The sequence below is a fragment of the Candoia aspera genome, chromosome 2, assembly GCF_035149785.1.
Source record: "Candoia aspera isolate rCanAsp1 chromosome 2, rCanAsp1.hap2, whole genome shotgun sequence".
Lineage (NCBI taxonomy): Eukaryota > Metazoa > Chordata > Lepidosauria > Squamata > Boidae > Candoia > Candoia aspera.
Window position 1 is genome coordinate 132,996,059 of NC_086154.1, and position 23,239 is coordinate 133,019,297.

The 23,239-nt window shown below is 42.3% G+C and overlaps 1 protein-coding gene and 1 long non-coding RNA gene across 2 annotated transcripts in view; one reads left to right on the forward strand and one right to left on the reverse strand.

The window, feature by feature from the left end:
• ANKRD52 (ankyrin repeat domain 52) overlaps nt 1-11,415 on the reverse strand; it is an 81,526-nt gene extending 70,111 nt beyond the window's left edge. Inside the window, exon 1 of the mRNA XM_063293663.1 lies at nt 11,295-11,415. Within this exon, the coding sequence (XP_063149733.1) occupies nt 11,295-11,321 (27 nt within the window). The 5' untranslated portion in view covers nt 11,322-11,415. The remainder of the gene's footprint in view (nt 1-11,294) is intronic.
• Nucleotides 1-23,239, forward strand: part of LOC134490564 (uncharacterized) — a 259,536-nt gene that overhangs the window by 111,812 nt on the left and 124,485 nt on the right. The window lies entirely within an intron of this gene.

Consider the following 23,239-nt stretch of genomic DNA (forward strand, 5'->3'; position numbering starts at 1 on the left):
GTCTCTAAACCGCCATAGCGAAGTTTACATAACACACTAAATAAAAACCAGGCTAATACCATGGCATAATATACAAGGTAAAGGTAAAGGTTTCCCTTGACGTAAAGTCCAGTCGTGTCCGACTCTAGGGGGCGGTGCTCATCTCCGTTTCAAAGCCTTGGAGCCGGCGTTGTCCATAGGACACTTCCGGGTCATGTGGCCAGTATGACTCACGGAACGCCGTTACCTTCCCGCCGAAGCGGTACCAATTAATCTACTCACATTTGCATGTTTTCGAACTGCTTGGTGTGCAGAAGCTGGGACGAGCAACGGGGGCTCACCCTGCCGCGCGGTTTCGAACCGCCGACCTTCCGATCGACAGCTCAGCGGTTTAACCCGCAGCGCCACCGCGTCCCTATAATATACAAACCCAACCCCAATCTTTTACATCTTCCCTTGGCCATCACAGAGAAGTTAAATCTTTTAAGTGCTCCACAATAGTTGCTAAAAGTCAACAAGCCTCTATCAGAGGATGGTATCCAGTTTGGGAAATCCTGCCATAGTTCTGAAAGCTGGGACACCACAGCTAAGAAGCTGATCCATTCATGACCTGCCAGAGAAAGATAAGAATTTGCCTCCAATAACCCAATATTTGAGGTCCTGTACAAAATGGCTTTGAAAAGCAGAACAGGAATCACCACAGTTCATTTCAGGACGGGTCTGTGCCATTTCCCTCAAGCTCTCTGTAATACCTGATACAAAAACTAGTGAAGATTCATCAGTTTCAGCTTCTATCCTCTTGCACCTGCTTACTTCACTTTTGCAGCCTCCTTCCAGGAATACAAATACTTATGCTAGTAGAGAACACAAGGTCTTCCGTTCTACGCAGCAGCCCACACTCAACACCTATGCAAACTGTGGGCTACCTGGCCTGAACAAATGCAGTAGAATAATTTATATTTCAATGTATTTATATTTCAAATTTCGTCACCACCCATCTCGTACGAAGCGACTCTGGGCAGTTTACATTAAAACTAAAAATAAATACAAATTAAAATATGCTAAAAATGTGTTTCTTAAATACAAATATAGATATAAGTATAAAATCTAAAATCTAAGATGGCAGTATTAAAAGTTCTTAATTTAAATTTGTAAATTCATAAAATCATGGAGCCTCTTTAGGGCGCTAGCCACCCCCAGGACTGGCTCCCTCCCTTCCTGCCTCAAGTGAGATGGCAGAGCCAGGTTTTTATCCCTTTCCGGAAGGCCAGGAGAGTGGGGGCCTGCCTCACCTCTGGGGGAAGAGTATTACATACGGCGGGCACCACAGCAGAGAAGGCTCTCCTCCTGGGCCCTGCCAATCGACAAACCCTCATGGACAGGACCCGTAAGATGCCCTCTCTGCCTGACCGGGTGGGACGGGTCGATGTAATGGGGATGAGACGGTCCCTCAGGTAACCTGGCCCCATGCCATGTAGGGCTTTAAAGGTGATAACCAGCACCTTGAATTGAACCCAGAAGCAAACTGGCACCCAAATGCAACTCGCGCAGCAAAGGTGTTACATGTGCCATCCTTGGGGCACCCAAGATTGCTTGCACAGCCGCATTCTGAACCAGCTGTAGCTTCCGGATACTCTTCAAGGGTAGTCCCAGGTAGAGCACATTACAGTAGTCTATACGGGAGATGACTAGGGCATGAGTGACTGACCGGACGGCTTCCTGATCCAGGAAAGGGGCATAGCTGGCAACAACACAAAGTTGAGCAAAGGGCCTCCTGGCCACAGCTGCCACCTAATTGGAGGTTTATGTCCACAACTAGATCTCCCATGCAGCTGTTGGTTTTTCTCCATGATGGAAGGCATAAGACAGGAGGCAGCAGCCTGATTCTACATCCCATTTTCTTACTGGGGACAAACTAATGATGCCCAACCTTTTTCTGACAGACTGCACGTGACTTTGGGATTGCAAACAAGTTACACACTAAGTGGAAGAGATCTGGACAAAACCTCAATTTGACTTTATAATTTTAAAGTGATGGGAGAATTATAAAATAAATGAGGAATAATAATACATAATTATTAATAATCATATGTACTCATTGTATCACAATATAGTTAACATGATTACTCTTCATGATTACTCTTCATTCTTCAATCACTTTAAAAACTACAATTCAGCAACAACTTTTATAGGCAGTGAAAGTCTCATCCAAAGCTTTGGGAACATGTCGCTCTGAGGCCTCAAGTTCTGCACTCTTGATCCTGCAGAAATGTTGAACAGACCCAATGAATGGCTTTGTTCATACACAAAGAATGAACAACGATCACACATAACGCTATGCCACAGTAGGTGTATTTGCATATCACACAAAGAAACATAATGATTTATAGCTCTATATTAATTAATTAATTACATTACATTTACACCCCACCACAATCTGGCAACTCTCAGCAGCTAACACTGTATGAAAAACATGAAAACCACCACAGTAAGTCTAAAACAAATGTAAGACAAAACACATCATAACACCAAGCCAAATAAAAAACTGTGAATGAGAACAATAAAAATAAAAAATAAAAGATGGCAAAGTTCAGTGACTGATCAGAATGCTCTTCAAAACACCTTAGTCTTTAGCACCCTCCTGAAAGCCATTAAGGAGAGGGCCAGTCTGATCTCTGTTGAGAGGCTGGTCCAAAGCAGCACCTTCTACCTTCCACTCCCTTCGCTTCTTGGAAGTACAGAGTTAAGACAACTTTCTCCTAGATGATCTAACAGGTTGGGACAATTCAAGGTGGATTAGGCATACCCAGATGGCAAGCTAAAAAGGGCTTTAAAGGTCAAAATCAGTACACGTTTTCCTTGCTTTATGTGAAAAAGATTGTATGATTTGTGACGGGACAATCAATTTGCACCAAGGTCTGGAAACAAGCCAAAAGTTTTACCCGCCATAACCACTTGAATATTTTTCCACCAAAATTATTTTTTGCCTTCACTCACACATTTACCATCATGTTGTGTGGTTGTTCTAGTTGTGCGTCCTGTCTCCCGCTTACCTCCATACCTGCAATAGTTACTATTGTTACAATGGGGTTTAAACAGCCATCCGCATCTTTTCCAGCTCCAAAGGAAAAGGAAAAAGACTACAAATAAAGTTGGACGTATTACATCACTGACCTCTCTTCTCACGCTTCTATTGACTGAAAGCATCCACTGAGAAAGAAGCAGAACCACCGCAAAACAGTGCCTCCAATCCGCAGCCTCCACAGGTAGCCCACCAGAATACCATGGTTAATAGTATCAAAAAAAAACACACCAAGAGATCTAAGAGAACCAGAAGAGACACACTATACCCATCTAAGTCCAAATCATCCAGGAGAGTGATGAATACTGTCTAGGCTTGTACACAAGCCTGAATCCTGACTCAAAAGGGTCCAGGTAATCCACTTTTTCTAGGTTGCTGTACAACAGATCTGCCACCACTATCTCAAATACCTTCCCACAAAAGTGGAAGTCAGAGACTGGGCAATAATTGTCTGAGACTACCAGATCCAGGGATGGCCTGTTGAGAAGGAAGGGGGCGCACTACAGCTTCTTTCAAAACTCCCCCTCCCATAAAGAGACAATGACAATCTCCCAGATCCAGGTGGTCACACATACCCCCATGATTGCAAAAGTCAGGACAGGCAGGGATTCAAGCCACAGGGGCAAAGGAGAACCTAGATGCACCCCACCCACTTCCTCAGAGTTCATAGGACAAAAGAGGTTCCAGATAATATGGCAAGATAATCTAATTATTTAATCAGCACCACTGACTCTGTCCATGAGGATTCAAGATCATGGTCAACCTAAGTGACCATCAGCAAACTGCTGTGCAAACTGGTCACAGCAGCCAGGCGGGAGATCCCAATACTAACTCCTCTCCAAAAGGGGATTAGTCATCCTAAGCAAGTCTGCTGGATGACAATCTGCCAATGCAGTAAGAAAGGAGAAATGAAGATGGCTTGCCTCCTATATCATCACAGCGGAGGCCTGAATACAGGCACACACCTATGCTCGATTGGGCTTACTTTTTGTCTTTCTCCACCAGCACTCCAGGTCTCATTTCTGATGCTTCATTTCCTCAGTAAAACCAAGCAGCCAAATATGCCCATAAGTACCACCAGGTTTCAGATACCATAGTTGCTTGAAAAAGAAGTGCTTAGGGAATGTCAAGAAACCGGGGGCTTGGAATTCTCCCCAGAGGTCAGTAGCATGCCCAAGACATAGCTTCAGCAATATATGGGGATATTCAAACCTTAGTTTCTGTATGAAGATCCAAATCTGTTAGATGCTGATTAGGCTTTAGACAAATTCCCCAAAGAAAAAGGCCTCTATACGCCGCTATTAAAGATTTGTCACTCATGCGTTCTCAAAAATAAATGCAGGCAAAACAAGCATTTTTTTTGTTTATTCTTTTCCAGAACAATGCCAGTTAAGGTAAGTTGTTGTTTATTCGTTTAGTCGCTTCCGACTCTTCGTGACTTCATGGACCAGCCCACGCCAGAGCTTCCTGTCGGTCGTCAACACCCCCAGCTCCCCCAGGGACGAGTCCGTCACCTCTAGAATATCATCCATCCACCTTGCCCTTGGTCGGCCCCTCTTCCTTTTGCCCTCCACTCTCCCTAGCATCAGCATCTTCTCCAGGGTGTCCTGGCTTCTCATTATGTGGCCAAAGTATTTCAGTTTGGCCTTTAATATCATTCCCGCAAGTGAGCAGTCTGGCTTTATTTCCTGGAGGATGGACTGGTTTGATCTTCTTGCAGTCCAAGGCACTCTCAGAATTTTCCTCCAACACCACAGTTCCAAAGCATCGATCTTCCTTCGCTCAGCCTTCCTTATGGTCCAGCTCTCGCAGCCATATGTTACTACAGGGAACACCATTGCTTTAACTATGCGGACCTTTGTTGTCAGTGGTAAGTTACAACTGTCCTATTGTAAAAACCTGCAGAAAGGTAGCTGAATAGTTATGGCTACTCTGCAGCAACAGAGATTTTGTGGCTATGTGACCAGGCCAATAGCTCAAGTATTCATTGTTGGGTATTCAAACATCATAATACCAAGTCGAACTCCATTAGGATATAATATCTAAAACACTGCATCTGTTCTAGCACTTCTTCTAAATGGTCCTTTCTTGACAACCTTCATATGCCAATTTTTTCAGAAATGACCTGAAACTGGCCTAAAGACATTCTTCAATTGTCTTGGAGAACAAAGCACACTGATTTAAAAATGCAATACCCCGTATAGCACCTTTTAACACTATTCCCATCTCAGACAGAATCCTACTGCTTTTATATTTCAGAATGTAAATTCATTCTGACTGCATGTGTCTATCCAGCTTAACTTGTTGCAGATAAAATACTTAAAATACAAGGCATGTAATACCTTACACAAATGTTTGGTGATGGTAAATGCCAGATCTGGGAGCAATAACATGCTGGTCATCCAGAATTTGATGGAGGATGAGCAGGTGGATCTGATATATATTACTTTATATATAGATTTGGTTGGACAAGGATGCTAATGCCACACTCTCAGAGATCTGCCTTCCTGAGTTTGGGGCTCTTCATCAACCTCAACACCAGGGCCGGGGAAGAAGAGCAGTGCTGATCCACTGATATGCTTTACCTATCCACAACACTTCGCTAATAGTCACCCAGATTCACCAAACTTTTGACTCTGCATGCACAGGATCTAAGGTAGAAAAAGGAGCAACATCTGGCCATGTTAACTGGCACTTCTTTTAGTCTGTGGAGTCTAACGAAGTGGATAAGATGCTCACTCCTGCTACTTGTAGCCTAGATCCATGCCCCTTCTGGCTTTTGCAGAAGACAGGAGGGGGCATGATCATATATATCTGGGATATGGAAAGCATTAGGGGATATTTGCTACAGCTTTGAAAGAGATTGTGGTATGCCCCCTCCTTAAAACACCCTCCTTAAAAAGCTACATTAGACAACAATTGCCCTGTTCCCAATCTTCCTTTTTTTAGGGAAAATTGTTGAGGCTGTGATGGGGAGGCAACTTCAGAACACCACACAAACTGATTATATGGACCCTTTTTCAGTGAGGATTCAGGCCTGGGCATGGGATGGAAATTGCACTGATTGACCACCTATCTAGGGACCTAGATGTGAGGAGTGTACCTCTTCTGGTCCTTTTAGACTTCTCAGCTGCTTCTGATACAATCAATCATGGCACCCTTCTGGATCATCTGTGGGACTGGGGGCACTGTAGTACATGGGTTTGGGCCTTCCTCTGTGAATGGTTCAAGTCATTCAAGTCAATGGTCCTTACAGGGAGAGATTCCAGACCAGTGGCCTCTTATATATGGAATGCCACAACAGGGCTCAGTGCTTCCTGCCTGCATTTTAACATCTACATGAAGCCACTGGGAGAAGTCATCTGTCAGCTCAGGGTATGGTATCATCAATATGCCAATACTCAACTCTATATCACCTCCTCAAGGTGTACCAGTGAACAGTCAATATTTTGTCCCAGTGCCTGGAGGCTATTATACTCTAGATAGGAAGAAACAGACTGAATCCAAGCAGGACAAGCTACTGTTTATGCAGGAAGGTTCCCTGTCAGCTTGGGTGTTTTTCTCAAAAGGATATGGATGGGCAGAGGGAGGTAGTGACCAGATGAGTGTTTGCCCAGCTTTGGTTAGTGCACCAGTTAAAGCCCTATCTGGATGAGAGGGCCTGATATCAGTGATTCATGCTCTCATTACAATCTGCTTAAACTACTGCAATGTGCTATAAATGGGGAGGTCTCTAAAGATCACCCAGAAAGTGCAGTTGGTACAAAATGCATCAACCTGTGGGTTAATTAGCACTAGATGCCTTGAGTACATTACACTTATGGTACAAGCCCTACACTGGTTGTCAACAGATTTCTGGCACAATTTAAAGAGCTGCTTTTAACTTATAAAGCCCTACATGGCTTGACACTCAGCTATAACTGACCCATGAAGTAAAGGGGGGGCTTACTTGCCAGGAGGAGCTATTTTTCAGTAATGGCTCCTATATTATGGAACAGCCTCGTCCAAGAAGCTAGATGTTATTGTCCTTCTAGAAGCAAGTGAAAGCAAAGATCTTCTTGAGGGCTTTAAAATGTAATTTATTGGGGAATGCCATACACACATACACACACACATACATATATACATACACACACACAGACACAGATTATCTCTATGCACTACTAGGAGTTGTGTTGCTGTGGTGGCTTGGAAATCTAATAAAAAAAGGAATAGTTTATTGTGTACAAGTTATACACCAAAGAGAACTGTAACGAAAGAACACAAGCAAAACAACTCCCTTATCTTCCTGGCATCGCTCTAACTGCAATCCTCCACAAAAAGGAAAAAAAAACATACAGCAGAGAACTGTACTGAATACCCTCCTGGTCCTCCTACACACTCAGCACAGGCTAGTACAAGGCAGAACTAATCCCATCTGTTCATCTCATCTTCCAGAGGAAAACCTTCAGCCTCTGCATCTCTTTTCAGAAAAGCCTTTCAATCCAGCAAACCTCAGGTTTACTTCCCTCCACCCAAGTGCTTGGACACAACAGCAAAAGGAGGGAGGCATAAGGGGGAAAGATGAGTCATCCATATGGAATGCGGTGGACTCAGCATCCCTTCTTTAAAAAGGAGATCTCTTCCTGGAGAACCAATTATGCCCTACAATCTTGGGCCATGCAGCTCCTGGAGCAACTGCTATGATGTACCACCCACTGTCCTCAAGGTAAATGTTGGCCACAAAAATCTAAATTAAATGCATATATTTTATCAGATATGCTGAACCTAGAAAACTTCACGTCAGCTTTCCGTCTATATAAATCCAGTTAATGGAGTTGGAAAAGAATATTTTAAATTCTAGACTGTTTTTCAACTAGACAGCCAGAAAGAGTATTGGGAGAGGGTGGAGAATATAGCAAAACATAGTAATTTAGAAACCTTGGATTTTTCCAGACCTGAGAATTAAAAATCAACTCACAAAATTGGCATATGGATAAATTAGAGTTATTGTAACACACTCTTCAATTAAATATGCTGTGTAGATTATTAGTCAATGTATTCTGTATTTTAAAAAGCCACTTCCTGACTTCTATTTCGAAGAAATGGATGAGGCAACGCTCCTGTTAATGCACAGAAGCCCCTTATGAATACTATACTGTATACCTGGCTGATGTGAGGGGAAATGCCTACTCTCTGAATGTAGGGGAGATAACCTGCCACCTTCCAGATGTTTGGGACGATAATTCCTATAAGCAGTATCAATACCCGTACAAGGTAGATCTAAACTGAGGCATTACTTCCATCTGCTGGAGGCCATGAGATCATAAGAATTAGAATCAGAAAGTTGAAAGGGACTGTTTATGCCACTGAATCCAACCTCCTCTGTGCAAGAGACCAATAGATAAAACCAATCTCAACAGATGATCAAGCAGCCTCTAGTTAAACACATTCACCGAACAGAGCTCAACGCCACCTGAACACCTTTTACTGTTGTTTTGTTATATTCAACCTGAATCTGCTAGACCAGGGTTTCTCAACCCTAGCAACTTTAAGATGCTGGCTGGGGAATTCTGGGAGTGGAAGTCCACACATCTTAAAGTTGCCAAGGTTGAGAAACACTGCACTAGACTGTATCTTTACTACCATTATTTTGTATCCTGCGCTTTGGGATGACAACCCAAAGCAAGACCCTACCGGTGCAACAATCCTGTCATGAGTACTGATGGCGAGCTGGAAGGGGCCTCTATTCAGGGGGGAAAACGCATGCATAGTACTGAGGAATTAAGCAGCCATTCAAAGAGTTTCCCACGCTTCTTCAGTTTGTTAGGATTCTGTTTATGTAGCTGTAATAAACACTAGAGACCTACTCCTCGTCTCAGCATGATTTCTGACTGTTAGGACAAATCCAGCCTTCTTAACTCATACTCAGTTCCTTCAAATTCTTCTTGTTAGAATTAAGTTTCGTGCCTCATTAGCATGTTGTTTACTCTTCTCTGATCCTTCTTAGTGTAGTTCCCAGAAGCACAGTATTGGGTCTGGCAAGTGCAGAATGCATGAAATTATTTCCTGTGTTTTGGAAATTATGCTTCTACTGAGGCAGCCGAAAATTATGTCTCTTTTTTGTAGCTGTATCACACTGCTGACTCATACTTGTCATATATTACTATTATTATTATATATTCAACTACAATTCCAAAATGTGTTCACTTATTAGTGCCAAACAAGTATCTTCCACTATATTTCTGAACATCTAACTTCTTTTTCCTAGATGAAGAAGTTTATGTGTGTCCCTGTTAAAATTCCATTTCAATATTTTCCACCATAACGCAGGGAAAATGTCAGAGGTGCCTCTGAAGAACTAACCTTATACTCACTGGTGACCTGGACCGCAAGAAATCCTTCCAACACAATCCTAATTAAAACATGGTTATCTCAAGCATATCTAAAAACTCAGCACACTGTAGTAAAACCACACTGTAGCAAAAATGTCCATCCAAGAAAGAGAAAAAGAAAGACCCCTGAAACTGGGCTGGTATTAAAATGTTTCTGTAATGCTCAAAGTAACAGAACCCTGGAGAAGATAAGCATGACTTGTTTAACTATAGCTTGGTGGATAAATGGCTGCCTTTGCATAACATGTTAAGCTAAAATCAAATAAATCACATTATAGGTTAGCATGACATGTAAACTTGGTTAGCCAGTCACTTCTGCACTAAGAAAGAGAAGTAGTATATCATATGACATGAATATGCAATCACAAAACTTGGGAGTTTTATTTAAATCCTATAAGACAACTGAACATTATGCTACATATAATCAAGACCAAGAGAATAAAAACCAGGCAAATCTTACAACTTTCCAAGGAGTGCATCACATAAAGGAAAGCCAAAGAAGAGTTCCATTTAGGTACCAGGAATGGAAACAATTCCATTTACTCAGGTACTACAACAGCCCAAGGCATAACCTAACTAGATCTGTAGATATGCAGAAGAAACAATGAGATTAAACTCCTAGGAAAGGAGCAAAGGAAAGGAAATGCAGCCTATGAGAGAAATGAAGGACAGTAAACTATACCAGAAGTGTACAAAAAATTGCAAACATGGCAGCTGCCTAATGAGAAAAAAGAGATAAGTTGTAACTTCCAAAGTGTTCAAAAACAGAAAGGGCCACCAAAACATTCTTCTCTAACTGGCTGCATATATCTTTATGTATCATAATACAGCTTCACCAAAAGTATGACCAAATACTGACCCAGAAGAAATTATTTGGCCTCATCCAGTGGTTTAAAAATGTATTTTGACAACTGATAAGCTTGAATCTTGTACTGGTATCTTGCCTAACGTGAAAAAAGCACTAATGTAAGGTAGAAGAGATGCAGCAGTCTGAGGATCAAGCAGAAAGGGATGCAGTGATGGAGAATGAGGGTAAGAGGCAAATTTGCTGGATATGCCAGGTGCATGCACGCGCACACACACAGAGGGTTATTACTGTGGGGAAAAACTGGAGGAGGGAGTGCTCTATATGCCACCTTGAGCTCCTGAAGGAAAGGCAGGATATAAAATAAATGATCTGAGAAGGGTTCTGTACCTTTAAGAACTAATGCAGAATACTCGAAGTTCCACTAGGCCCAAATCCTCTTTTCCCTACAGTGTGATGCTAGGAGAAATTATAGCGCTAGCAAAATTCTCCCCTTTGGGGCCACTCCTAGAGACGAGGACCTGCCTAGGTTGGGAAGAAGTACTTGCGCTCCAGAAACAGGAGTGGAGCAAGGAGGAAAAGAGGGACGGAGAGGAGTTCGCAGGCAGAAATGAGGGCCAAACACAGAGGCAGGGGGTGGGAAAGGGCTGCCTGGGGGAACGGGGAAGCAGCCGCAGCCGAGCGCGCCGGCGAAAGGGCGGCAAGAACTCTTTCTTCTTAGGCGGGAAAGAGCCGCGCTCGACCCGGGCGCCGCCGCCGGCCTTCTTCGGATGTTGGCAGCATCTGGCTAGGACCAGACCAGGCCAGCCCGCCGCCTCTCGCTTCTCCAGCTCTGGCTGCATCCCGAGGCCACCCCTGCGCGCCGGAGGGAGAAGCCAGGCTGCTCCCGCTGAACGAGGTGGGCGGCTCCGCACTAGGCCGTGCATCCCCCGGCTGGCGTAGCGGACGCGGCGGGCCAGCGAGCGAGGGAGGGAGGTATGCAGGCAGGGACGGGGCCGGAGCTGGGTGCAGGGAAGGCGGTCGAACGAGTCGCCTTCTCCTGCGCTCGCCGTACCTGGTCCGTGATGCTGAGAATCCCCATCTCCGGGCGGGGCCGCCCCCCCTCTCAGCAGCGCCGCCGCCTCCTCCTCCGCGCTCCCGGCATCGATCGCGCTTCGGCTGCCGCGGCGCCCTCCGGCTGCTGTGGGGCGGCGGGCGGGGAGGAACTCAGCCCGCCCACCGGAGGGAGGAAAGCAGGCCGGCCGTGCCGACGTAGCGACCCCTGCCGGGGAAGCCCGCCCAGCCGCTCCGCCCAGCCCCCGGGGACAAGGCCGGGGAGCCCCCGAAGGCGGCTCTGCCCTGCGGCTGCGAGCCTGCCTCCACCCGCGCCCGGTCGCCTTTTCGCCCGCCGAGCCTGCGTGGCTAGCCGGCGGCCCCCGGGGCGTGAAACCCAAGAAACGGGCTTGAGCCAACCCTGGTTCCGGGAAGCATGGTCACGCGCGCACGTGCGTCGTGCAAACATCGGCTCTGCGTGTCTGTTACCCAGGGCAAAAAAAAACGCCGCGCTGGGGGTGGCCTTTCGTGCAGGCGCGGCACCGCCGCATGGGGTTGATCTTGTCCTCAAAAAGTTAAACGGGCTCTGCGTGGGTAGTACTTGGATGGGAGTCCAGGGCTGGAGTGGGAAGTCCAAAAAAAAAAAAAAATCCGAAGCAAAGCCAACGAGAAAAATGGGAATGTGGTAGCTCTGCATTCTATTGATTGATGCAGACTACATCCTCAACTCCAAGTTTTACTATTTACAGGATTTACTATTTATGGGATTCATTTCAACCAAGGCTTGCTCCCTTTAGAGTGCTTAACGTAATACATTTGAAAATACATTTGAGTATAAAAAAAAATAATTTTCATCATCTAAATAAGCAGTTTCATTACTTATCCCTGCCCACAATATTGATTCCTCAATAAAATGGTGTTGCATGGATTTTTTTTTTAGCTCAGTAGATGTTTTAGGATTATTTGTAGCTCCCTTTTCTATGAACTGGAGAATGGCTATTAAAATCATCTGTCTTCTGGTAAGTTTGCTACTTGGCCTATAAGAAACTGCACTCCTTACATTAAGACACAAGACTCATTAGGTACTTCCAAAAACCACCAGAAACTATACAAAATGATCTTCTCTCTAATCCAGCTTTTCCCAACTTTTTGACCCTGGAGGAACCCTTGGAAATATTTTTCAGCCTCGGGGAACTCCTGCATATTCAGGCTGAAATATAGGGCACAAGTTACAAGATTATGATCTTCGTTTCATGGGTAGGCCTGTATATATGTATTAACAGTATCCTTAAACTAAAAACAAAGAATGAAACTTACCTCTTTAATGTGAAGTTGCCCAAATTTGAAATAATTTTTTAAATAAGTCATGATCTCCCAGGGAACCCCTAGTGACCTCTCACGGAACCCGAGGGCTCCGCGGAACCCTGGTTGAGGAACTCTGCTCTAATTTGTTGTATAGTTGAATAGATTAGGATTTTTGCTTAATGTCCTGGGATGGATAGCAGCTATTCCAGGTTTCTTGTGATGCATAAACCTCAGCTGCTGAAGGTGACAGTTTTGCCCTTTGAATCTGGCCAGAAAAGGAGGCTGCAATTCTATATTTCCCATAGACTTGATGGGTGGTTCTTCTGAGCAAGCATAAATACAATTGTGCTATTCAGAGGTTGGTGCTACATCTGGGCTGCTGGTGTTTTGGAAACTGTAGAATGGGCAGTTTATGCTGAACAGCATACTTTTTCTCTGCTCCCTGGCCATACATCTTTGAAATACATATGACAAAAATACCATCCATTCATCTCCAGGATCTAAGAGAAAACAGCCTGGAACATGTTGCAAAAATGCAGAAGAGAAAATGCCATTTGTATATACAAGTACAGTTCAATCCTTTGCATTTTACTGGAAGTGTGTTCAGTAGGGCCTACATTTAAGTGCGAAGGTAAGTTCTACTGAATGTCTTCTGTGTATCCATAAAGGATTTCGCTGTTAATTGAACATGATGCAGATGAAGACCACTACTGACTCAGGCACTGCACAACTCATAAAAACAGTCTCATGATTATTCAAGGAATTGAGAACCTTCCCCTTATAATTTCTGTTTAACTCTGGTATAAGCATATAATTAAAACTGGGTGAGCCAATGGCAGGCAAATGTTTATGACTGTTGCCCAAATATAAAATGACAGACCTCCCTTGCGTCTCTTAAGGGTAGACCTCTGCTCAACATGTTTTCAGAGTCTTTGATCTTCTGTCCATTTATCATTCCATGTTTACTGAGATTCAGGTTAAAGCATACGGAGTTGCTCTCTGTATTAATCTTTAATAAGGTTAGAATTGTTTCACTTCCTATTATTAAAAGCAGTGTAGAATATTTGATCATGATACTTCATTTCAATTTATTTGAATTTTGGAGAAAATTTGGTGTGCTTTTCATTACTGCTTATTCATACTTAATAATATTTTAGAAGGGTTGGAGAATGTATTGTGCCTTCCAAGTGCTGCTCTACAATGCAGGTAAGACTTGATTTAGAGACTTGATTTTAAAGCCTTGTAACTTGTGGTGACATGTAACTATTCTGTGATTAGCATCTAAACTTCAAGTCTTATATGAAAGTTTGAGCAATTACTGTTCCAAAAGTACAATGGGCCAGGATAAAGCTCCAATAAATAATAAAGGCTACCAATATTGCCTTTTGCATCAGTTAGATTACAGTTTTCATTTCCCATTTAGTATAGGCAGCACCATTTTGATTGAGGATTATGGGAGCTGAAGCTGCTGCTTCAAGATTCTGAAATTTTGTGCAGAATTTCTGAAGTGCAGTAGGGGGCACTGTCCATTCTTCATTTACTTCCAAGCATCATGGATAAAAATTGCCCCATATAATTACTAGTTTTATAGTTACCTTTCTTGAATCTACTTCTATCATTTTGCCCTTCATGCTTGTTGAATAAGCAAACATGTCCAGGTAATGATGCTTTATCTTCAGACTGTGAAAAGTTTCACCCACTAATTTCTGCTGATAAAGCCACTGCTAGATTAGATTAGAGAGCCAGTTTGGTGTAGTGGTTAAGGCATCAGACTAGAAACCGGGAGACCCTGAGTTCTAGTTCTGCCTTGGGCACGAAGCCAGCTGGGTGACCTTGGGCCAGTCACTCTCTCTCAGCCCTAGGAAGAAGGCAAGGGCAAACCACTTCCAAAAAACCTTGCCAAGAAAACTGCAGGGACTTTTCCAGGCAGTCTCTGAATCGGACACAATTGAATGGATTAAAAAAAAAAGATTAGCATAGCAATTATTGCTATCTAATATATTGCCACTTCTCATAGCCATGTTGTTATATCCCTGAAGATGGACATAAGGTCTGATTTTGGAGACTGGTTCCCTCTCCACCTGTTTTAAGAGCAGAAGTTATAAAAGAAAATCAAGTGTTTATGTTTATTTTCAACACATACTGTCTGCCCAGGATATCAAAGACTATGTATGCTAGAAAGGGATTATAAGGGGATGGCTTTTGAGAATGAAAGTGCAGCAATCTATGTCACACCATAGCCAGCTGGATGCTTTTAGGAAGCTACCAAGCTTGGACTGGAGAGCAGTAGCCCTCTCCTCCTGTTGTTTCTCAGCAATCACTGTTAAATGCAGATTGTTAAAATCCATCCCTCTGCTTTTAAAAATGTCTACCTGTCATGGGTGGGATGGAAAGCTAGGTTTCGTGGATTGGGCAGCCTGTGCTTTTAACAGCAGTGGAGGAAAGGCTTTCTTGATTTGTTCAAATGGCAAGGCATCAATATTACAAGCTCACATGAATTGTGTCCTTAATTAAATCTGGAGACTGCAACAAAACCTGAGTCCTAGCTCAAGGCAAGCATTGTTGCTCTTGACCATCTCTAGCATGACTTCTTCCCTCCTTTGTTTTCCTTCCTAATTCGGCCATTGATGAAAAATATGGGGAAGGAGGAATGCTGTCATTTAATTGGTGCAATTGCTTGGTGAAGATGCTCTGAGATTTTGGAGTATGACCAGATCATTGTCTCCTTTTTCCAACCATTGCAGACAGCCCAGAAAGATACCATGATATTTAATGCATCCAAGGAGTCCAACAGGACCAGGAAGGGCAGATTCCTCCATTCAGGCCCTAGTTAGGGTCATCCTTTAAAGTGACTAGTGCTGTTTCTGATCCGTGACTAGGCCCAAACCATAGCTGAATAGGATTCAGATGCTCCACAGGAAAAACAGTACTTTCAACCAGAATATGCATAGCCATATGCTGGTTTTCACTGTAATCACACCAGCATCATGACAGAGGACCACATTAGGCACATTTCCTGCCACCTGGAAAATAACCCTTAGGAATTTAGATTGTGCTTTGTCTAAGGGGACAAAAGAGCTATATGGGCCTAAATGGGCACCAAACAAGAGCTGTGCATGAACTTTTGCTGCAAATACCTTAAGAATGGCCAGTATAAATAATGTCCCTCTAGAACAGGACAAAGATTGCAGGGCTATTGGTGATTTTGGGGCATTTTGAACATGGCCTCAATGGGCCTTATGCTCACCAGGGGAGTAAAATACTAGCCCCAAATATTTAAGATTTTAATATTGTTCAGTTGGGTGTTCGCTCATCTACCAAGCATAGACTCTAGGGCGTTTGGCAAGTACTAGAATTTTAGTTTCAGAATAATTTATCTTCAGAGCTTCCCATTTACAATATATGGCCAAAGGGCAAAAGCTTGTTTTAAACCAATTGGGGTGTGTGATAACACTACTGCATAATTCACATACAACAGTATCACAATATGCATATCAGCCAACTTTGGAGGATGGTAGGTGAGGTTGTTGGGAAAAAGTCTAGTAGCATCTTTTCAGATTAACAAATTTTATTTAAGGCCTTAAGCTTTCATGAGCTACAGCTCACTTCAGATCATGAAAATGTATGCCTTTAAATAAAATTAGTCTGAAAAGGCGCTACAGACTCCCTCTAATTTTGCGTTACCATAGTCTCAAGAGCTAGTCTGGGGTAGTGGTTAAGGCATCAGGCTAGAGACCGGGAGTTCCAGTCCCGCCTTTGGCACAAAGCCTTCTGGGTGACCTTGGGCCAGTCATTTTCTTTCAGCCCTCAGAAGCAGACAAGGGCAAACCACTTCCGAAATCTTGCTAAGAAAACTGCAGGGACTTGTCCAGGCAGTTGCCATCAACACTGACTCAAAGGCACACACAAATCAAAAAATAGTCTTAACACAACTCTCTTCCTACGGTGCTATTAGGAACAGTCACTATGCTATATGCAAGATCTATGCAATCTTTACTCTCTATGCTTTTGCCACTTCACTTCTGTATGGCTTTCTACAATCCTGTCCCTCATCCTACTCCACCCAAGTATTCCTGCAATTGAGAGAATAATTCACGCATCTGATGAATTGGACTGTAGCCTAGAGATGGGCAAAGTTTAGGTCCAGATACAAACCCATAGCTCAGGCCTAAGAATTAAGGAACATTGTATCTTTGAGTCCATACTCAGCCCAGGAATTTGTGATCAGTTTCACAAACAGCTAACAAAAAACTCTATTCTTGATTTTTTTCTTTTCAGACTTTCAAGTAATTGACATAGAATAGTCTTCTTTGAGGTAGGCTTAACTCTTGTGACTTCATGGCCATGTAGATTTTTTGGCAGCAATAGAGATGTGGCTTGTTATGCCTTATTCCAGACTTTTCTTCCCAGATTAGTGTTCAACCTGGTATTTCCTCTTGGTTTCCATCCAGGTACTGACCATGGTCAACCCTATTTAGCTTTTTAAGATCAGTCTGCTCCTAGCTGGACAGTTAAATAGTAGGGACTCAGAAAGCTGTGTTGATTTATTGCAAAGATCTTTCCAGATATATAGTTTATAACACCCTAAGACAATGGGCATTAAGCAACTATTCTTATTCACCCTTTACAGGTATGTTCCTTAATGGTGGAAAAACATGGGTCTCTAGATGGAAAAAAACACATCTGGACTTCCCCATAGTAAAATTCTGGGCATAAGGTGGGACAGTTGTGCATCAAAAGCCTTGTCTGGAAATATGGGAAGTCTACCAAACAAACTCAGTCCAGCTGCTGCCCGTATCTGTTTAAGACCAAGAATGTAAGGCTGGGATTGCATGTCATGCTAAGCCTTAGTTTATTGAATAAACCCAAATAGACTCTTTTGCTCAACATGTTAAGCTATAACATATGAAAACTAGCTGGTTTCTGACAGCATATTAGGTCAAAACAAATAAACCTTATCGTGCTTTAATTTTTAAGGTACCACTAGACTTAGTTTTGTTTCATAATATAAGGGCTTCCTTCTATGCATTTTTCATTATGCATTTGATTCCAAAAAGATCGCTTATTTCGAACTTCTATCATTAGTTATGTATGTCATCAAACATATAAACTCCACTCCAAATGAGAAATAGTCTGTATATTACTGGCTTTTCACTTTGGATGCAGTAATACGTAGAACTGCCAGAGTCCAAAATATCTTGCAATTTACACAGACCTCTTGTAAGAGAGTAACAGCACATTCTCTACTGTGATGCGCTCATTTAGAATTAGAGGAAAGGAAGGAAATAGTTGTTTCTCTATGTTGCCATAAAATCCTAAAGCATGATTATGTTGACAGGGTTGAGGCCAAGGAAGGAATGCGGGTTGTGGTTATCTTGCCATGTGATGTGACATGAGATAGCGCCTGCCTGGATTTCAGCTGGAATTGGTGATTCAGATGAGTTAATGGGGGAGGGATCGGAGGACTGTGGGGCTGAGAACTTTTTTTAAAATCCTGTTATTGGACCTATAAGTAGCCATGTTACCTAATAGTGAAATTAATGTGAAATGACAGAGGAGTAAAAATCATATGCTGATACTTCAGTTCATCACTGGGCTCTTACTCTGGAGATCTCCTGGAGGCAAAGTGGGGAGAGCCTTTTAGAATTTACTTCCTATGACACATTGCAATTCATACATTGATGAAAGAGATGCTCTGGAAAGTTGCTGTACATTTCACCCATTCTTCTGCCCTTAAGCAGTCAGAATTATATATAATCCAGGAATGAAACTGAACTGCCACAAATAAAATGAGCAGTTTCTAAAAAAAAAAATGCATCTTGTAAATAAAGATCTGCATTACAAATGGTGCTGGATTTAAAGCTTGAGTTAGTTTGGAAATTGACCTTACAAATCTTGGTTTACTTTGACTGATAAAGTAAAAAGCATAACCTGGTTGCAAAAAAGGGGAAAAGGCTGAGTTTATAGCATCTGAGCTGAATGGGATTTCTTGTTCTTCCAAATTTTTCACAGATAATTTTTCTCCTAGTTATCCCAAGCTGACTTTATTTCAAGAATACAATTTAGGATGGAAGAGATGAGAAGCATTCTGAGTCCAGAATCCTTAATTATATTATAAAACACCTTGGGATCTGGTAATACCTGTACCTCCTCCTCCCTCCCTGCCCTCCTCCTCCTCCTCCTCCTCCTCCTCCTCCTCCTCCTCCTCCTCCTCCCTAGCATTTTCCCTCAGGTGCATTTTCCACTTTTTGGATAACAAATGCCATTTCACATGATCAAACGCAGCAGCCAGGTCCAACTGGATGATTTTCATGTCCACATTGTGTCCTGTCACCTTTGCTTTGGTCTTCCATATGGGCATTTGCCATCGGTGCTAAACTGGTAGGCAGTGCAGGCAACAGTGTGCAGTGCTGCTTGTAGAACATGGCCATACCCTGGTAGGCATTTTTCCTGCATTTTCTCTGTTATTGGTGCAACACCCATCTGCTGCCACACTGTATCAGTGCTGATGTGATTGAGAAGGTAGACGCCTAATGAGACTTCCTGTGAGCACCATGGTGAGCTGACATCCGGCTTATTAGCAGGACAGCATTGCAAGTGAATTGTGGCTGGATGCTGACTCTGGACCAGCAAAATTTATCTGGAAGAAGGAGAAATCATTGAGATTATCCATATGACTCCAGACAGCTGCTACTCATGAGTAGGCTGCAGAAACTGTTTTGCAGGCAGCTTATGAGTGGAGTGGCTGGGAGTCAGGATTTCATCAAGCTCACACTCACAAAGCAGCCTTTTATGGACATTAAGCTCAACCAAACCTAATTTCTTAAACACTTTTTTGGATTTGGATTATTAATTTTTTTTTTTGTTTACTGGACAGATTAAGACCCTTCAGACTGGCAAGGTTTTACTGTATTCAATACGTGAGTCTCCTCCTCCTTAGAGGACGATGGAGTAAATTCAATTTTAAAAGTTCTGAAAATCTGTAATGTCTTGGACTATGCAGCAAAAGGGTGATTAGTATATGGATTTTGGAAAGTTAACAATGGATTAAGGGGCCAGAGGGATTTGGAATTATAGCTTTGAATTAATTAGAAGGTATTTTCTCATGAGAAAATGGCAAGTGTTTTGGCTTTTTTATGTAAAGCCAGACTGCTCACTTGAGGGAATGATATTAAAGGCAAAACTGAAGTACTTTGGCCACATAATGAGAAGACTGGACACCCTGGAGAAGATGCTGATGCTAGGGAGAGTGGAGGGCAAAAGGAAGAGGGGCCAACCAAGGGCAAGGTGGATGGATGATATTCTAGAGGTGACGGACTTGTCCCTGGGGGAGCTGGGGGTGTTGACGACCGACAGGAAGCTCTGGCATGGGGTGGTCCATGAAGTCACAAAGAGTCGGAAGCGACGAAACGAATAAACAAGTGATAAGATTGTTTTGGCTTTTTTTACAATAAGGAGACCTTGAAGGTTGGACACTAGAGGGAGCAAGAGGATAAAGATTATGGAGCAGATAAAGACTATGGAGCAGAAATCTGTATGGCAAACTTTTAAATATCTATTAAGCTTCTTAATAGAATGGATCAATTGCTTGACAAGATAGACAGAATGTGTTGTAATCAAGTTATAGAACAAGAACAAATTGCAATGGATGTCTGTGAAATTACCTGGAAGGGGGGTTTAAATGTAACAAAAATGGATCTGGTGGATGACCAGACCCTAAAGGACATGTACAGATATTAACCAGGAAATTGATTTTGATAATGTATTTTACTGGATATATAAAAGAGCTCTGTTAAGGTTCTGAAGGATTTTTGCCCTGAAACACAGATGACCAGCAAACTACCTCTGGGATTCTCTTTGAAGGGGTTAAAGAATATTTTTTAAAACTCTGGGAAGGAATACAAGGTTGGTTTATTCGATCAGGGCTAAAAGAGGAAAATAGTTATATCTGGTGGCCTTTACTGGACTTTTGCTGACAAAGAACAATCGACCAAGCATTTGGATTTTGTTTTACTTAAGAGATTTGCTATGGGGAGAAGAGAGATTGTGTTGCATTTAGAGATGGTGATAAGCTATTAAAATTGTCTTTACTTGCTGGGATGAAGGGGGAAGTTACTTTTTTTTTCTTTTGTATTTTTCTGTTCGCATTTTGTGTAATTTGTATTGGCTTTTATTCTTCCCATTTATAATTCTTAATATAATATTATAAGTTCAAATATTATAAATTATAATATTTGAATTATAAATATTCAAATAATTTCAAAATTATTTGAAAAAAAAAAGAAAGAGAAGGGAGACACCTAATGACCAATGGAGCATACACATCTCCATGGCATGTAAAGGGCACTCAGCACTTTTGATGGTTGGCCAGCACTCAGCACCACAGAATGCTACTGGGCGGACCATCATTCTATAAACTTCTGATTTTAGGTGAATTGGCATGCGCCTAGTGTAGAGAACTCCAGTGTTCTCCTTCCACCACAGCTGCAGGATAAGCTCATCTACACCAATAATTCTCATCATTTCACAACTTAAGCCCTGCCAATCACTCTGTCAAAGGACTTGGGTAGTGCCACAATCAAAACAAGATGACTTTTTCTGAGAAGGATATTTATATTTTACAGGCTGCCTGTTGTCCTGCAGTTATCATTTAAATATACTAATCAAATTTTAATGACATGCTCTGTGCCCCACTTGTGGTATGTGTGCCACCACCTGAGCCTGGCAATGGCGGTCCAGGCAGTGGTTCTGCTCACAGAAGTTCATGTCTCACTTGGCTGGTTAGTCTTGCCACCGGACTCTGTGTCTATTTTGCTTCCGAGAAGAATCTTTTCCGCCTCTCCCTGAAGAAGCCAGGAACTGAACTTGAAACCTAAGACTGAATGTAAGTCATAACTGCAGCACCCCCCTCCCTTGCAATTATTGATCCCGGTTATACAAATCATAGCTGTTCACTATTATGCAAAATAGACTTTTCTGTAAACAAACCTCCACTTCATTATTGGTAATTAGTATCTTAATTACTTGTCCTTATTTTTGTTATGACATATTATCATATCTAAGTATACAATATAATTTGCTTTTGAAAGCTTTATAAATGTAATTATGGTTAATTTATATGTAATTACATTGATATTGAAGATCGTTACATACATTTTGCAGCCTTAGGCACACAGTTTCATTAAAAAAACAACGGACTAAATTATGCACTTGGACAGAAAGCATGGTAAAATATGGAAATTCCAGGGTTTATGTGTTATTAATAGATTTGTTTGTAATTTCATAAGTTTTAATTTCATAAGTTTTGGGGTGTGTTTTTTCCCCAGAAAACCCTCCAGTCGAGAATGTTTGAACAGAAATGTTCCTTGCTCTAAGAAAGATAAAGTCTCCCTTAGGCTGAGCTTGATTCCTGAGGACCTCCTTGATATTTCTGTGCCATCTCCTGGCAACAACATGAAAATAATTTGCCGTTTGCTTTCTGGGGATTTGCTGGTTGGTTAGTTGGTTGCTTCCCAGTCCACTCTATAGTCCTGGAGTCTCTTGGCGGTTTCCCATGTTATTTCACCTTTTGTATGAGCAGGTGGCAATATCTCACATTGGGGGTGTCTGTAGGGTGCAGTCAAAAGTCTAGATGGCAGCTGTGATAGGGCAATTGTAGCTCTACCTGTTTTTTGTATGCATTGCACCTTCGTGGCCAACATCTTGGCTTTTTTGACTCCAACCTGCAGACACCCTTGGCTCAGATGCTAAGCAGGTCAGGCCTGGTAGTTATGGGTATGAGTAGTTCTCATAGCGGTCTGGCACAAATCACAATGAGGCTAGTAACTAATTATTGGGTTAAACTTAACTATCATCCCATCCTGCAGCTCTACTCTGTTTTAAGTGACATTTTCCAGCCCACTTGGAAGAAGTTCCTTAAGCAGAAGCTCCATTCATCTGGCCTTTCCCAGATCATTTTACCTAAACTTTACCGGTCTCAGGCTAAAAACTTGATCTGCCCAGAACTGAGCTGCAGTATAATTTGAACCGACTGCCCAGCTTTTTTGTTACCAAGACCAATTTCTCAAAGAGGCATGGCTCCCTATATTTACCAATTTAATAACTGATACAACAGATGTTAAAAATCACTATACCTGATGATAAGGGCCTGTTCTGGGCCCACTTCCTGACAGTTGCACAGTGCAGACTTACGTTATCAATGAAGAATATCAAAATATAATTGGGCAGTTTATGACCAAACTGAAACTCACTAACCCTCAGTGATGTTCCTCAGGGACTGTGATGTTGTCCCACTGATTTTGCAGAAAATGAATGCAGCTTGTGCTTGGGGCTCTTGGTAATTACAAGGCATGTTTATCTTTAAAGAACAAAAGGCAACATACAAATTGGTTTATGGATGTGATGGAAATAAGGATGCTCTGAAGGATCGAAAGGGATGTAGCAGTATAGTAAATTATAAGGTAGGTTTAGCTATATTTTCTTATCCTCTTATCCCTTTAATTTTTTTTGCCTAGTATTACTTTTTGCACTTTATGCAAATGTTGCTTAGCCTGAGAAGAAAGAACATGTATGTATATATACTTTATGTTAACTCGACAGCAATTCAGAAATGGTTCACTATTGCCTTTTCCCATTCTTTTCTTAGGGTTAGGATTTTTTTCC